At 45.5% G+C, this 14,524-nt stretch overlaps 1 protein-coding gene across 11 annotated transcripts in view; it reads left to right on the top strand.

The window, feature by feature from the left end:
* Nucleotides 1-14,524, top strand: part of PLXNB1 (plexin B1) — a 67,541-nt gene that overhangs the window by 31,906 nt on the left and 21,111 nt on the right. For all 11 annotated transcript variants that reach the window (XM_090148269.1, XM_090148271.1, XM_031607150.2 and 8 more), the window contains 10 exons: nucleotides 873-2,016; nucleotides 5,716-5,898; nucleotides 6,062-6,190; nucleotides 7,508-7,608; nucleotides 8,274-8,406; nucleotides 9,100-9,256; nucleotides 12,148-12,256; nucleotides 12,350-12,458; nucleotides 12,598-13,458; nucleotides 13,855-13,980. In XM_090148269.1, coding sequence (XP_090004395.1) covers nucleotides 883-2,016; nucleotides 5,716-5,898; nucleotides 6,062-6,190; nucleotides 7,508-7,608; nucleotides 8,274-8,406; nucleotides 9,100-9,256; nucleotides 12,148-12,256; nucleotides 12,350-12,458; nucleotides 12,598-13,458; nucleotides 13,855-13,980 — 3,042 coding nt within the window. In that variant the 5' untranslated portion in view covers nucleotides 873-882. The remainder of the gene's footprint in view (nucleotides 1-872; nucleotides 2,017-5,715; nucleotides 5,899-6,061; nucleotides 6,191-7,507; nucleotides 7,609-8,273; nucleotides 8,407-9,099; nucleotides 9,257-12,147; nucleotides 12,257-12,349; nucleotides 12,459-12,597; nucleotides 13,459-13,854; nucleotides 13,981-14,524) is intronic.

A 14,524-nucleotide genomic window follows, 5' to 3' on the forward strand; every position in this document is an offset into this window, starting at 1 on the left:
TGTGGGCCATGCTCAGCAATGGCATGGGAAAGTCCATTATGAAACATTGATGACACAGTGGTAGACCCAAAGGAGGTTGTTGATAGCCATGTGATGGAAAAAAACAGGAAGGATTGTGTTAATTTTCTTGAAATACAAACTTCACTTTATATCAAATACAGAACAAAAGGGTTGTTAAGTTTCCTCTGTGTTAGATCCTAGCTACGGCTTATTTAAACAATGGTCCTGCAGGTTGTGTTTGTCTTGGATGGTGGTTTGTTTTACTGTGGTGTTGCTCATTAGCAACGTATGCGATGTTCTGGATGTTGTTGGAATGTGGTCCTGTCCTGGAGAGCTTCCAACATAGCATCATTGGAAAGAGTTGTTCAGGATTCTGGTTAAACGAGTCTCCTGCTTTCTGGTATTACAAGAATAGTGATTTAAATTCAGTATTTGAAACGTATTTCGTTGCAGCATAGGTAGGACCTTCCTCTCTGGGTTATGTCCCTGAGCTGATGACAGCTTTGTACTGCTCAGTCAGTTCAGCACCAGTCCTGGGCTTTTGAAGGGAACTCTCCCCAGTACATCCCAGCAGGCTCTGGGAGAGTCTTTAAGAGCATTATTCATAGTATTCCATCTTCTCCTGAAGATGTTGTGCCTGTCATCTTGATGTCAAGGTGATCAAATAGATTCTATCATACGGTGTCTTTCTGAGTTTTGTTTGTTTGCAAGTTCTTCTCCACAAACACCCCATGTGACTGTGTATCTGGTTCTGTCCCTTCTGGTTGTCCTCTTTGCCCACCTTTCCTAAGAGTGTTGTTGGAGGATTTTGATGTGTATTAATCTTCATTTCTGGCTTCAAGGTAGTGATAACACCTTTTCCTCTCTTGCAGAGTGTTTACCATGCCTCTGGGAACGTTCCTCCTTCCTGTTCTCTGTTTCTTGGGAGTGGCAATTCCAGGGGGACTGCAGTATGTCACATTCTCACGCAACGCTACAAAATTCCTCCACCTGTCCATGGACTTAGAATCAGGGACCATTTACGTGGGGGCTACCAACTTTCTCTTTCAGCTGACGTCTGACCTGCTGATGGAGAACATGGTTCAAACTGGACCTGTTTTGGACAGCAAAGATTGTCTGCCCCCAGTCTCAAAGCTGGAGTGCCCTCAAGCACATCACACTGACAATCACAACAAGCTGCTTCTGGTGAACTCGGTGCAGAAGGAGCTCATTGTGTGTGGCAGCGTGCACCAGGGCATCTGTGAGAAGAGGAGCCTCACCTCCATTGACCATGTTCTCTTCCGCCCAGAGAGCCCCGGTGACACTCAGTATGTTGCTGCCAATGACCCCAATATCACCACCGTGGGACTCGTAGCCTTCTCGAAGGATGAGGTCCCCCTGCTGTTTGTGGGGCGGGGGTACACTAGCCGAGGAGTTGGAGGAGGGATTCCTCCCATTACTACCCGAAATCTCAGGGCCCACGGTGGCGATGTTCAAGCAACAGACTCTCACTCTATTTTCTCCTACGAAGAAACAGCCAAGCTGGCAGTGGGGCGGCTCTCTGAGTACAACCACCACTTCATTAAGTCCTTCACTTACCGCTCGAGCGTCTATTTCCTCTTCTACCGTCGAGACCTCAAGTCTCAGTCACGCGAGTACAAGACCTACATCTCGCGAATCTGCTTGGATGACTCTCATTATTACTCGTACGTGGAGTTACCTCTGCTGTGCCAGAGCAAAACCAATACTTACAGCCTCCTGCAAGCGGCCTACGTCACCCAGCCGGGGAAGGACCTGGCCCGGGGGCGGCTGGACACCGATGGGGAGGTGCTGTTTGCAGCCTTCTCTGCCTGGCAGGCTTCTTCAGGCAAACTGAGCGAGGAGTCTGCGCTCTGCATCTATGCCATGGAGGAGGTGGACCGCTTGACCAACTGGACGAGGGATGTGTGCTACATGAGAGATGGGAAGTCAGAAGATGGAGCAGAAGTGGCGTACATTGAGTATGATGTCAGCTCCAACTGTGTCCAGCTGCCAGCGGTAAGTGACTTTGCACCTTTGCCAGGGTAAAGAGAAATTTGTGCTTTGTGCTCCTGGAGTGAGCCTGCTTCCCACAGCCGTGTGATGAAATCTTCTTGGGCTAAAAGCCTGTGGGCTCACTGTTTCTTTGCTACTGCAGCAAGGCGATGCTCTTGCATTCCAGCTCGGGTCTGCCTTGTTCCTGCTGCAGTGTTCTGCTTCGCATAGACAGGTTTGTGCTGTGCGTGGCAATGGGGAAGCCATCTGGTGTGACCTGGCCCTGGTGCTTGTTTCGTGGCAGTACTAGGCAAGAACACTGAAGCTGCAGTTCAGGTTGCTCTTCATATCTTCATGTCCTGATCTAAAGGGGTGTGCTGGGTCCTTGTTGCTTAGGTTGAGGTGCGCCTCACAACAACTTCCAAGAAAGAGCACCCAGCAACCAAAAAAACTCAAATGCAAGAGTTAGCAAAATCCTGTCCTCCTGAAGAGTGCATTAGTCCTGCAGAATTTTGTATGCCAGGAAGACTTTTTCCTGACCTGGCTCTTCTCCAGAACAATAGGGAGTGAACATGCAAAACTTGAATTCTGTGGCAAAGGCATGATGGGATATTGCAGGATAAAAATGTAAACTGGGACTTGGCTGTGACCCTGAATCCCTTTCAGTTTGTCAGCCACACTGGCTGGTGCTGTGACAGCGGGGACACAAACATAGAGCAGCAGTGTTCTCCTGGGGCAGGATGCAGTGTCCTGGCATGAGGTTCCATGGCTGTGAGTAACCTGTTCTTTGACAGAGGGCATTGCTGGTCCATAACAGAGCACTATGCTATCTTGTTGTCCTTCTGCAGAACGGTAACTTCAGGTAACTTCCTCTTCCCAACCTCCTGCAGGGCTGCACCACAGAGCTTTGGGAATATCTGCAATTGGATGTGTGGTCCAAAACCAGTTTTGAAATTATGGTTTGTGTTTTGGCAGCTGAAGCAGACTGTAGAATAGCTGTGGGACATCAAAGGGGTAAAGAGCAGGCTGGGAGCAGGACAAACGTAAGATCAGGAAGAATACACTGACTGGGCTGTGATGTCCTGCTTTCACTGTCCCTTAGCTCTGTCCTGCGTGTCCCCTGCAGGCCAGCATGGAAGGAATCATCATGAGTTCATGCAGTATAGGGGATTTCCAGTCAACCTGGTGTCAGCAGCTTAGAAAGCAGCACGGAGAGTCCCCCTGTCCCATTTAGTCCAGCGGTGAAGTGGGTGCACAGGGTGAGAGCAGAAGCCAGGCTGTGCTGTGTGATTCCTGGCACGTGATCCCAGGCCCCAGCTGCACGCTTTGGCACTGGTGGGCTTGCAGAACTGTAGCATCTTATTAACAAGTGTGTCCAATGCTATGTGAGCGTCCTAACAAACTTTATCCTTCACCATTCAGTCCGTGGTAGCGGTTGTCGTTCAGATTGTATCTAACAACACGCGGGGGGCTGTGCCAGCTCCAGCCTGCTCCATTCAGCACTAAGTGGAAGCGGCTGTCAATGAGCATTTTATGCAGGAGCGGTTTTAACTCAGTTTCAATAGTGGCAGCTTGTGCTTTATATGGGAATAATGCTAATTTAATTTCACGTTTTTCTGCCTCCAAACCAGCACAAGGTATGCTCTTTTCCTCAGCGCTGCCTCCTTATTTTTAGTGCAGAAGGGGAGGCTAGCATTGAGTTGTACAGCTCAGTGCCATCTCTTCAGCTGGAACAAACACTTGTTTTTTATAAAGACTTCAGAACTAGCTCTAGTTTGTTGGAGATCTGAAAGCGTATCCAGTTTTCTGTTTGTCTCCAGATGCAGGAGATGGTAGATGCTGTTGGTGCCTTGATAATTGGACATGTGAAGCAGGTTCCTGTGAGGCTGCATGTCTTCCCAGGGTGTAGTTTTCAAGATACGCAGCTTTTCTTTTTGCATCAAGCTTTCCATCCTTATCATGCATTGATTCAGGTTTGTCCTGTTGTTGTTTCTCATGTGTGAAAGGTAGGAAGAAACACCAGAATTCAGCTTTGGTTCTGGGCACTCCAAACTTGCTCTGTCACAGTATGATGCTGGGTGATTCCTGTAGAGTATTTGCTACTGCGTTGCCAAGATGGTATTCACTGAAAACAATTCGCACAGCTTCTATGTAAATTCATATAAGTACTTTTTACAATTATCATGGTCTTAATCCCACGGCACGGAACGTGTTTCAGCTCTTGCCTGTGATTAACTTGCACTGCTGACAGTCCCAGGGAGGCAGTGGGCAGGCTGTGCCAGCACTGGGAGAGCTTGCATGGTCACGTTGTTCTGTAGCAGCCGACCCTCAGTGTGCAGTGAATTCCCCTGGCATCACGTGTGGGCAGCAGCAGCGCTGGGCACAAATGGAATATACAACCATTTATGTCTTGTATCCATTTTTTTAAAGTAAACTTTGAAAAATCAGCCTCTAGTAATATGATATTTTTGGCTCCAGTGTTTGTCTAAACTGATATAAAGCTTGCAAAAGATATCTAGAATCCCATTCTAAACAAAGGCTTGGTGCTTTTGAGTGCGGACGTCTGGCAATGGCTCACTTCCTATTAGATCTTACAGGGACTGGGGCTGTATAAATCCAGCCCTGCTGCCTGGAGCAAGGGGAGCTGGGTTGGTGGGAGCTGCCCAATAATACCTCAGTGAGAGTAAAGAGCTTTGGAGGAGAAGGAAGATATTATCCATGGTGATCCCATGGTGAAAATCAGTTTTTATACACTAGCATTCTTTGAAGACAAGCCACTAATTGATTAAAAATGGCAGGTTTAATAGTATCAAAGGATACTCTGATGTTAAACTAGGCACCAAGTGAGGTGTCAGGAAGCAACAAACTGTCCTACACAGATTGTGCCGTTATTTAGGGGAAAAAATGAAGCATCTCCTTTCTACACATACAAATAGCAAATAAGTTGGCAGCTTTTATTCTTTCCTTTAGAATTCAGCAAGTGATGCTTTGGTGGGTACTGGGAGGGATCTGGCTGGAACAGAGGGATGACTGTTTTTGCACAGTGCTGTGGAGTTAATTTTCAGAAGTCTGACAGAGCTAGGAAGAATTGAAGCAGTGTGCAGAGAGGACTTGTTTGTATTTTGTGGGTCTCTGGCTGCACGCACTGCACAGGTTTTGTGTGTAGCTCTTTGGAGCAGGCTGTGTTCTGTCCTGTGTTCGTGTCTGTCCTGGTACTGGGGACTCCACCTCAGACGTGGAATTCATGAGTGATACAACAGAACTGTGCTAACTGTTGGATGTAATGCTGGTGGTGTGGGCAGCCGATTCCACTTTGCAGCAGAAGCAGGCATTTTCAGAAAAAAAAAAAACAACCAACAACCAAGATGAAAAATACAGGAGTCTTCCCAGAGCTGTGCCGTGGCAGTATTCAGCAGGAGCACTTTTTGGAGATGGCTCTTAAGCAGAATTTAGGTGCATTTTGTCAGCAATACTTCTGCTGAATGAGCTCAGGTGGAACATCTGCAGGATTCTGTTAAGCTACAAACAACCGATGTACCTTAACTAATTATTAGAAGCTGTTTGCTACTCTCATCAAAAAGCCTAGAGATTCAAAACTAAATTCACTGCAGGGGCATTTCTGTGAGAGACAGAAGAGAGGATGGGAAGCGTGAAAGGTGATAATGTTCTCTGTATCTCTTTGGTTTTGGTAGTGATTTCCCTGTTCTTTTCACCCCCCCACAGGACACCCTGTATGCGTACCCCTGTGGCTCTGACCACACTCCCAGCCCCATGGCCAGCCGGGTCCCCTTGGAAGCAGCCCCCCTCCTGGAGACAACAGAGTCCCGACTGACAGCTGTGGCAGTGAACGTGGAAGATGGCCACACCATTGCTTTTCTAGGAGACAGCAGGGGGAGACTGCATAAGGTATGGTCTGGATGCAACAAAGAGGGTAAAACTAATCAGGGATGCTCAGGGGGGGAGTGGCAAGAAAAGCAATTTCAGTTCTCCTGTAATTCCTTGGGTAGGACAGATGTCTCCCACTCCTTTTCTGATACTTTGCCTGTATACTGCTGTGAATCTCTTGCAGGTATATTTAGGAGCAATGGGAGATGCACACATCTATGCTTCTTTAGCTATCCAGTTGAACAGCATGGTGAGTGGAGACCTCCTGTTTGACCAGTTGCAGGAGCACCTCTTCGTCATGACCCAGTCAATGGTAAGAGCAATTAAATCCCTTCCATAGAAGAGCTGACAGGATTTGAATTCCAGACAAACTGCCGAAGGGAGTGGAGGAGTCTTAAGAAATGTGGCAGAGGTTTCTGACCTTAACGTGTGGCACGTATGTTTTCATAAGTCGCTCAGGTTGCCTTGTTTCAGCAGTGATTGCGTGATGAGTTTTACAGATAAAAGCAAGCTGTGTAAGGAACCATGCAAGGCACATTTCCTCTTCTTCTTCAGCCTTCTCTAATTCCTTTTGTGTCTGGTGGCAGCAGGAGAAGCAGCACTGTGATGGGGCTGCTAGGTAGAAAATTGAGCTGTGGGTTTTTTATTTGAGAGGATTTGCTGAACACTCAGATCAGCTTCTTGAGCTAGAAAGAAAAGGATCCTCCTAGTAAAATGAAAGCAGCCCCTGTATTACTCTATCTGAAAGAAAGGGCAAACTGAAAATGAGAATGTGCTTGAAAACCACTGCTTCCCTTCATTCAAATCCTCACGTGCAGTTTGAGATGCTCAAATTTTGTAATACTTCAAAGGAGGAGCTGAAATCTGTGAGTGGAAGACGATTAGGGGAAATCTGAAGTATCTCCCTATAAGTAATTGTTCCGTCAATTAAAAAAAAGCAAAATTCATGATGTACTTAGCAAAAGTAATAGGCTGAGGATTAGAAGGTGATAGTTTAAAGTGACTGACAGCATAGTAGCTAAAGTGTAGTAGCCTACTTAAAAAAAGGCAAAAGGCTGAAATCAGCAAGGATGGTCAGTTAAGGCAGGCATGTGCTGCAAGTCAAGCTTACCCCAAATGCTGCAAGGTTGTGTCCCACTTTCCTGAAAGCCGATTGCTCTACTTTCACTGCAAGTGGTAGCTCTGCCCGATAGAGCTGGGCAGTGGGGCAGGTGCATTCAGAGCCCTCAGCTGGAGCTACCACGTCCAGCTTCAGCCTGGTGAGCTGTCAATAGACAGCTCTGATACACAGTCCAGAAAAGCAAAAGAACAAATGGCATTGTCTGTTGTGTATCACTAAATAAAGTGTTATTGCAAGAAATGTCGTGGATAATGTTTCAGCAGTGTGCTGTTTGCCTCAGTGTCTCTGCAGAGCTTGAAGTTAGTGTCCTTCCTTAATATGTAAAATAGGCATTCAGGTGGGCTTTGGGAATGTCTTCCTTTTTTCTTCAGTTCTATGCAGTATTAGGAATTAGCATGAAATTTCAGTGAGTATGCTGATAGTGGGACCTAACTAGCCTGGGAGAAGTAGCTGTAGTTCTGGGGCCTGCTTTGTGTGTGCTCTGCTTTCAAAGATTTCTTTTTCTGACAGGTGCTAAAAGTTCCCATACTGGAGTGTTCCCTGTACTCAGACTGCGAATCCTGTCTGGCACTGAAGGATCCTTACTGTGGCTGGTGTGTCCTTCAGGGACGGTAAGATGAATCCTGCATGGTTTTTGGAGGAATAATGCTTAGGAATTGTCCCCATTTACTGTCTTCCATGTGTCTGTGTCTCCATATATGTCTAGTGTCTGGGTTTATTTTTAGCTCCTTTGTGGGATATATTTGGCCTACAAATTCATTCTGATTTACCGTTCTTCTGTCTGCACTTCTAAAACACCTCTCTAAGTCACAATTGCACAGTATTGTCTTTCAGTTGCTTTCTGGATCTTTGGTCACTTACAGTGTTCCTGTCCAGTGGACTTCAGCCAGGTTTTAGGCTGACTACAGCTCAAACTGCCCCTCTTCAAATTTCATCACTTCTTCTGGTGTTTCTGTTGTATTTGGTGCTTTTTTACTTCTTGCTCCCCTTCTGATATTGCTTCACAAGAAATGTTTTTTCCCAGCATGTCTATCTGCTTGCTGGCTGTCTCCCTGTAGAATGTCCTAGGACCTGGTTTATGGCCCTTGAAGCTATAACTAGCAGTTCATCCTTTGCTATGGAAGGTAGTGAGAGGCTGGGACTTCATGGCTTGTGTAGCAGCTTCTCTGAGAATCTAGCAAGGGTTTCAGACAGCCAGCATTGGCTTGGGAGTTGGATGTGTGCCCTGCTAGGGCTGTGTGGATCTCTGATAGGGCTTTCTGCTGTTTCTCTGCAGGTGCAGCCGTCGCTCGGAGTGCTTGAGGTCTGGATTGAGTGAGCAGTGGCTCTGGAGCTTCAACTCTACACAGCAGTGTCTCTCTGTCCAGTCACTAACTCCAGCCAATATCAGCCGAGAGGAAAAGAGAAATGTGAGTAATGATCATTCTCTTTGATAATCTTCAAGCATGTAGAAAGAATCCCCTGCAAAATCGTAAGGGCCCACAAGTCTTTCTGGTGCTTTCAATGAAGTATTGAGTCACTGAGCTTTCAAGCATGCCTGCCTCACATGAGGAACTTAAGTTGGCAGTCTCAGGAAATATAATTGTTTTCCCTATAAATCCGAATGTCCTTGTCTCCTAATAGAAAGTTACTAGATATTCTGGAGTATTTGATGGCTGCTTGGGTGAGGACCTTCCTTGGCTTGATATCTATTATGTGCTTCTGTGTGTGGGCTCAGAGTGTTTCTGACTCTGCCTGTCAGGAATATCTAAAAAGAGCTACCCGAATATAAGGCTTCAATCTGCCACCAGAGACCTGGCAGAAAAGCTGAGGTATGGCAGTATTTTGAAGTCTGTTAGGACATGACTAGAATCTGTCTTCTGCTAAAGACTTGAGCAGAGTGGGGAAATTGCCCATTCCTTGGTGGATGCCAAGTTCAGTGGGCGAATGGCAGGAGATGGTGGGTGAAGCAGCCAGCCCAAAAAAGATATAGAAAAATGGATATGTGTGTAGATAACTGCTTTACACAGCTCTTGCTTTGAAAAAGTAGAACCAGAATATTAGATGAAGTAGAAGAATGTTTTGTAGAACAGAGTATTTACTGTATGCTATTGAATTGGCAGATATTCCTGGCTATCTCAGACTTACCTTCTCTACATGAGGAAGAATTTTACTCATGTTACTTTCAAGATTATGAAAGCTCAGCAGTTCTGACAGAGTCAGGAATCATGTGTCCTTCACCAGATCCCAACCAAACACCAGCCTTGCCAGCAGGAGCAGGTCAGTGAAATGCTTTAAATGGGGCATGATAAGCTCAGATAGCATTGTCAAGAGAAAGTACATTTTGGGTCAGAGTGCCAGGATTAACAGCGATGGATGTACACGGTCTGTCAGCAGGTGTTCATTTCATTCTGTCACAATATCTATTTGCTTGCTACTTGTGTGTCACGCACATCCTGTGCTATTCTGGGCTGTTGCCAGATTCCAGTGCCAAATTCTGGTGGTTGGAAAGGAGCTCCCCCTTGAAGGGTTTTGTGAAAATCTGAATATGAAATGCAGTCTGGAGTGGTAGCTGGTTTGGCAGCTTTTGTCATAAATCTGGAAAGAGGACTGACTTAAACACTGCTTTTTTTTTTTCTTTCTTTCTTTCTTTTCTTTTTTTTTTTTTTTTTTTTTTACAAAATAAGTTTGTTTGTAAAATTATAAAGTAAAATAAAAAATTAAACAAAATGCAAACCTTTTCAAAATCCACACATGAATGGGAGAAGAAAGCACCTGTAAGAAAAGTGAAGAAAGGGCCCACAGCCATTAAAAAGATTAAAAATCAATCTGCAATGCAGCAAAACCTCAGAAAATACAGTCAGCCTATTACTGTAAACAACTGACTAACTATTGCTAATTGGCCACTCCAAAGCACCTGGAAGGTTCTCTGGCTATAGCCTGTGTATTGGATGTTGCCCATCCTGTTGGTGTGAGTTCTGATGAGTTTCTCTCTTCAGAGAACTTGTTCAGCTGAAGTAAACACGGCAGGTGCTGGCTGGGAAGGAGTCCACACAAACCACCTAAATAGCTGTAGAGATTTTGCCATGTATGCACACAGCTGTCTGATAGGTCTGAAACAGTCTCCATGGTTATAACATGACAGCAGAACCAAGCTAGCTCTGCTGTTCAGACACCTTGATTTTTGGTATTTGTCTGCTGGCTTTCATGCTGCTTGGAATAAGCCAACCAGGCACCCTTTTCTGTCAGGCACAGAGAGGGAGGCTTCGTGCCCTATTACAGCAGGCAAAGTGAACAGGATTGGTTTTGCCATTTAGATAGCAAACATTGACCTGAATTTAAACTGTAGAGGTCATAAAGGTAAATCCACAGTCTAGTTTTCACTATACTACACTTCAGATACTTTTAGCAACTCCTTTGTAAGCTAATCTTGCTTTTATTTCAACAAGTGTTTTACCTGTGTTATTTTCATCTTGCTTCTCTGAAGCAACCTGCCTCTATTTTCTAACCTGAGCTTATCAGACAAGAACCATCCAGGAATCTTATCTGTGTTGTCCTTCTGCTTCTGTAGGAGTTCTTCCAGTCAATGAACTATGGCCAAGTGCTCTTAGAAGGGTTTTGCTGTGTTAACTGTGCCAATCTTCTCTTCATATTTGTTGTTACTTAGGTTTTCTCTCTCCTTCGCTGTATTTGTAGCCCTTCTTTGTGCTATTTTTATACTCTGCTAAGAGTAATTTAAAGTTGGTAATCAGAACTATACAGTTTTCTAAATGAGATGTCATTAGAGCCTCATACACTGGTATTTTCCTATTCTTACTTAAAAAGCTTTTCCCAGCTTGCTAAAATATTTTCCTTTTTTCAGCTTTACTTTAGAGGTTGCATACAGCTCATCTGTCACTGCTGACGAGTTACATGTAGGTAGCAAGATCTCTTAATTTGCAAGTGCTCAACCTTGTCTTCTCTGCTGTTGAACAGCACCATTGGCAGCCATGGGAAATGATTGGCTTTTTGGAGAAAAGAATATTTATAAATACAGCATCATAGTCCTGAAATCCGAGAGGTGTTGGCCCTTCCAGCACTGCCAGATGCAGTCACCTTCGTAACAGATATAGGAGCTGGCAGCACTGCAGTGACTCCTGCCTTCAGCAGCATGTGATACCATATTTTTTCTTAATGCTGGTTTTTCATGACACCTCATCGCCTGTTTTGCTAGCATCACGTCTCTCTTGTCACCCTGTTAGGAATCCAGTTAAAGCCTGAGGAATCCTCTGTCAGGCAGATAAGCTACTTTGTTGCCTTTCAGACTTTTGCAAATGAATAGATTTTTGCATGCAAAAATAAGACTGAACTCTCTTAGAGGAAGGTTGGGGACCTTCTTGTTACTTATTTTTGTAACAAATTATCTTGGACAAATGGCAGCTCCTGGAGTTTGGCAGAGCATGCAATGTTTCCACTCGTTAGAAATCTAATGCTCAGTTCTAAGATTGAGGGCATTTGTTTGAAATGAGGTTAATTGGCATTCTTAGAACTGCCATATGCAAAACATCTCCTTCAGGTTCATGCTATCAGATATAGTTAGCTATGACCATTCCTGCAGTTATTTGGTCTATTATAAAGCAATGATAATTCTTTTCCCAAAGAGAACCTGGCTGTCCTGAAGCTTGTAGTTAACATGAGACATAGGTTTGAAACAGATAAGTCTTTGGTCACTGCAGGTGAGTTTACAGGTCTTGTGAACTCCTTCACTGACTCACCTCTCTGTCTGGACATACAGAGAAAGATCTGGAGGTAATAGCTGCATGTGAAGCACATGTTGGTTCTACGGGTTGGGTTTTCCTTTGGGTCACGAATGAAGACAATCATCTTTGAGTCTGGAATGTCACCTCTTCCCATAATACAGAGGTGTCAGTGGAATTACAGCAAATCTAGATGGAGCGATCTTCAGTCATCTTCCTTCCCCTGGGTTGGCAAGAGCTGTCATAAACTACCCCGATGAACTTGCCCAACTTGTTTTTAGTGTCCGTAGGATAATCTAGTGATGGAGATGCTAGCAGCATGGAAGGGAATCTGTCTCCAGGTTTGATAAGTGTCTTCCGTAGAGCATGCTGTGTCTTTTAACAGTGGCAGTCTGAGTGGCACCATTGCTAAGAAATTTTTATTTTCACTTTCAGATCATGTCACCATAAAGCTTGTAGTGCGTTTCCATGACATCTTCATTGCTTCTGTGGACTTCTCTTTCTATGATTGTGCTGCAGTGGCCCTGCTATGGAAATCAGCACCGTGAGCACCTGCTTTTTCTTGTCTGTAGTTCTAGGGAGGGTGGCTGTCCTGTTCTGGATCAGCATAGGAACTACTTTTCTATCACTGTTCCAGGTGCCAGAAGTGTGTGAGCAGTCCCTGGGGATGCAACTGGTGCGTCCAGCAGCACCTCTGCACCCACAAAGCAGCCTGTGAAGAAGGAACCATTATCTACAATGAAAGGGTGCGTTGCCTGTCAGTCCTTCAGTGGTGAAGCATCCTCTTGTGAACATAGCTATGGGGACAATATGGAGTGGTTTTGTCCTTGGGTTTTATTCTGTGTTACTTCTTTTCTCTTACCCTGCCATGTTGTTTTTCTTTAGGCCCAGATCCCAACTTCAAGTGTGTTCCCTTCTTCAGCAGCTCCCCTCACTAAGTCCTCTACCATAGCCCCAACAGTGGCCATAAAACCCATCACTCCCCCTGTGCATGCAGTATCAAGCACTGTGCCCCCCACAGAGCCCAACGACATCACGTTCTCTGCTTCATTCTCCAATTCAATGACTGAGTCTACAGAAATCATCAGCAACCCATACTCAACACTTTCAGCTGAAGCAGCATCACTCCAGGCCATCACAGAACACCCCCTGCCACCACCAGCAGACAAACCTGCTGTCACTCTGCCAGGCACAGCTTCTCCTGCTGCATCTATTCTCACCAGCCCAGGCAAAAACGTGGATCGCGCAGCCTTGCCAACCATAGGGCCATCCACTGCCCAGGAGCCATGGCACACTGAGCCACCTACCACTGTAGCAGCTACTCCTCTGTTCACGTCTTCGCCAGCAGCGACACCTTCCCCTCATGTCAGCAGTTTCAGATGGCCTCTGAGTTCTTTTCCTACCACGGAGGCCCTGACGTCTGCCATCCCATCTCTCCAAACCCCTGGCCAGATGCCAGAGGACCCTTCTGCCTCTAATGATTCTCCTGCCATGCTGGGAACTGAAATACCTGCATCAGAGCCCCCACCATCAGCTCCCCAAGACTCGCTGCTGGGGGAAGACACAGAGCTCCAGGACACAGAGGATTGGATGGATTTGCTGCAGGCTGAAAACGACACATCTCCCTTCTCTGCTTCTACTCTTTTATCGGGTGATGGTGATTCTTCAGAGAGGGATGTCCCTGACTTACCCAGGATCCTCCACCCTGACCTTGACTATCAGTATGATGCCCCTGGATTTTGGGAGGTAAGCTGCTGAACTTCAGAATCTGCAGTTTTAGGCTGTACTTATTTGAAATTTTGATGTGATTTGCTGATCTAATGTTTCAGCATGTAGAAGAAGTTGTGCTCTCTGAGAAAGTAGGCAACCACTGTGATGTGTGGGATGAGAAGTAGCAATCTGAAATTCCCAGGTCTTGTAGAAACGCTGCTGATCTGAAGGTGGCAGCTGCTGTGATGTCCAGAGTATTCACAGCTTTCTGCTATTCACTACTTCAGGCTTGTGCATCACTTTCTTGTAACTCCCACAGATGTTTCTTTGTCCAGACAGGGCTTTGCTTCTCTGTTGGCCTATTGTTTCTTTGATTTCCTGTCTGAGAGATGTGGAAATCTCTTTCCCTAAAGATGCTGTGTTTATTTTCAGAATGAAGAGCTTAGTTGGGGTCCTGGTGCATGTCCCTGTGTGCAAGGAATCCAGGGATCTTCACTGTTTCCAGTCAATGTGGCAAGGAAGATAACCCTGCTTGGAAAGAACTTCCACCTTTATCGGGTACTTAGCTGCTATTTCACATTAGCATTAAGAAACCATATTAGTGCAGAGCACTGTTTGGACAGCCAATCCACTGGACTGCTAAAAATAATTGTCTAAGAAAGTTGTGTCTGTGCTGAGGTTTTTCCTGTGTCCTAGCAAAAAACAGCTAGAGGAGTACCTGACTTCTGTGAATAAGCAATTGTGTCCCTGGATTTCTTCCTGGGTAGGAGAGCATGCAGGAAAAGGGAGACCACAGGTGTGCACCAACCTGCTGGGGATCTGAAAGTATTTGCATTAAGTTGCACCTGTGCTGCAGTGCAGATGGCAGTTCTTGGAGTAACTTTCTGCTGGATCTCTGCTAGTTGTTTCTTCTCCGTGAACAAAACACAGATCATCTGTTCTCCTTCCTTTCTGGACTGGTAATGCTGATGTGACTATTCCTGTTGTACCTGAAGCTTCCATGGTGGGGAAAACCGGCCCTGGAAAGCTTCATTGCCAGGGTGTGCCTCTGATTAAAAAAAAAAAAAAAAAAAAGTTTGCTTCTTAAGATGGAATACTGCTT

Source organism: Phasianus colchicus, chromosome 11 (genome assembly GCF_987193195.1).
Source record: "Phasianus colchicus chromosome 11, bPhaCol1.hap1.1, whole genome shotgun sequence".
NCBI lineage: Eukaryota > Metazoa > Chordata > Aves > Galliformes > Phasianidae > Phasianus > Phasianus colchicus.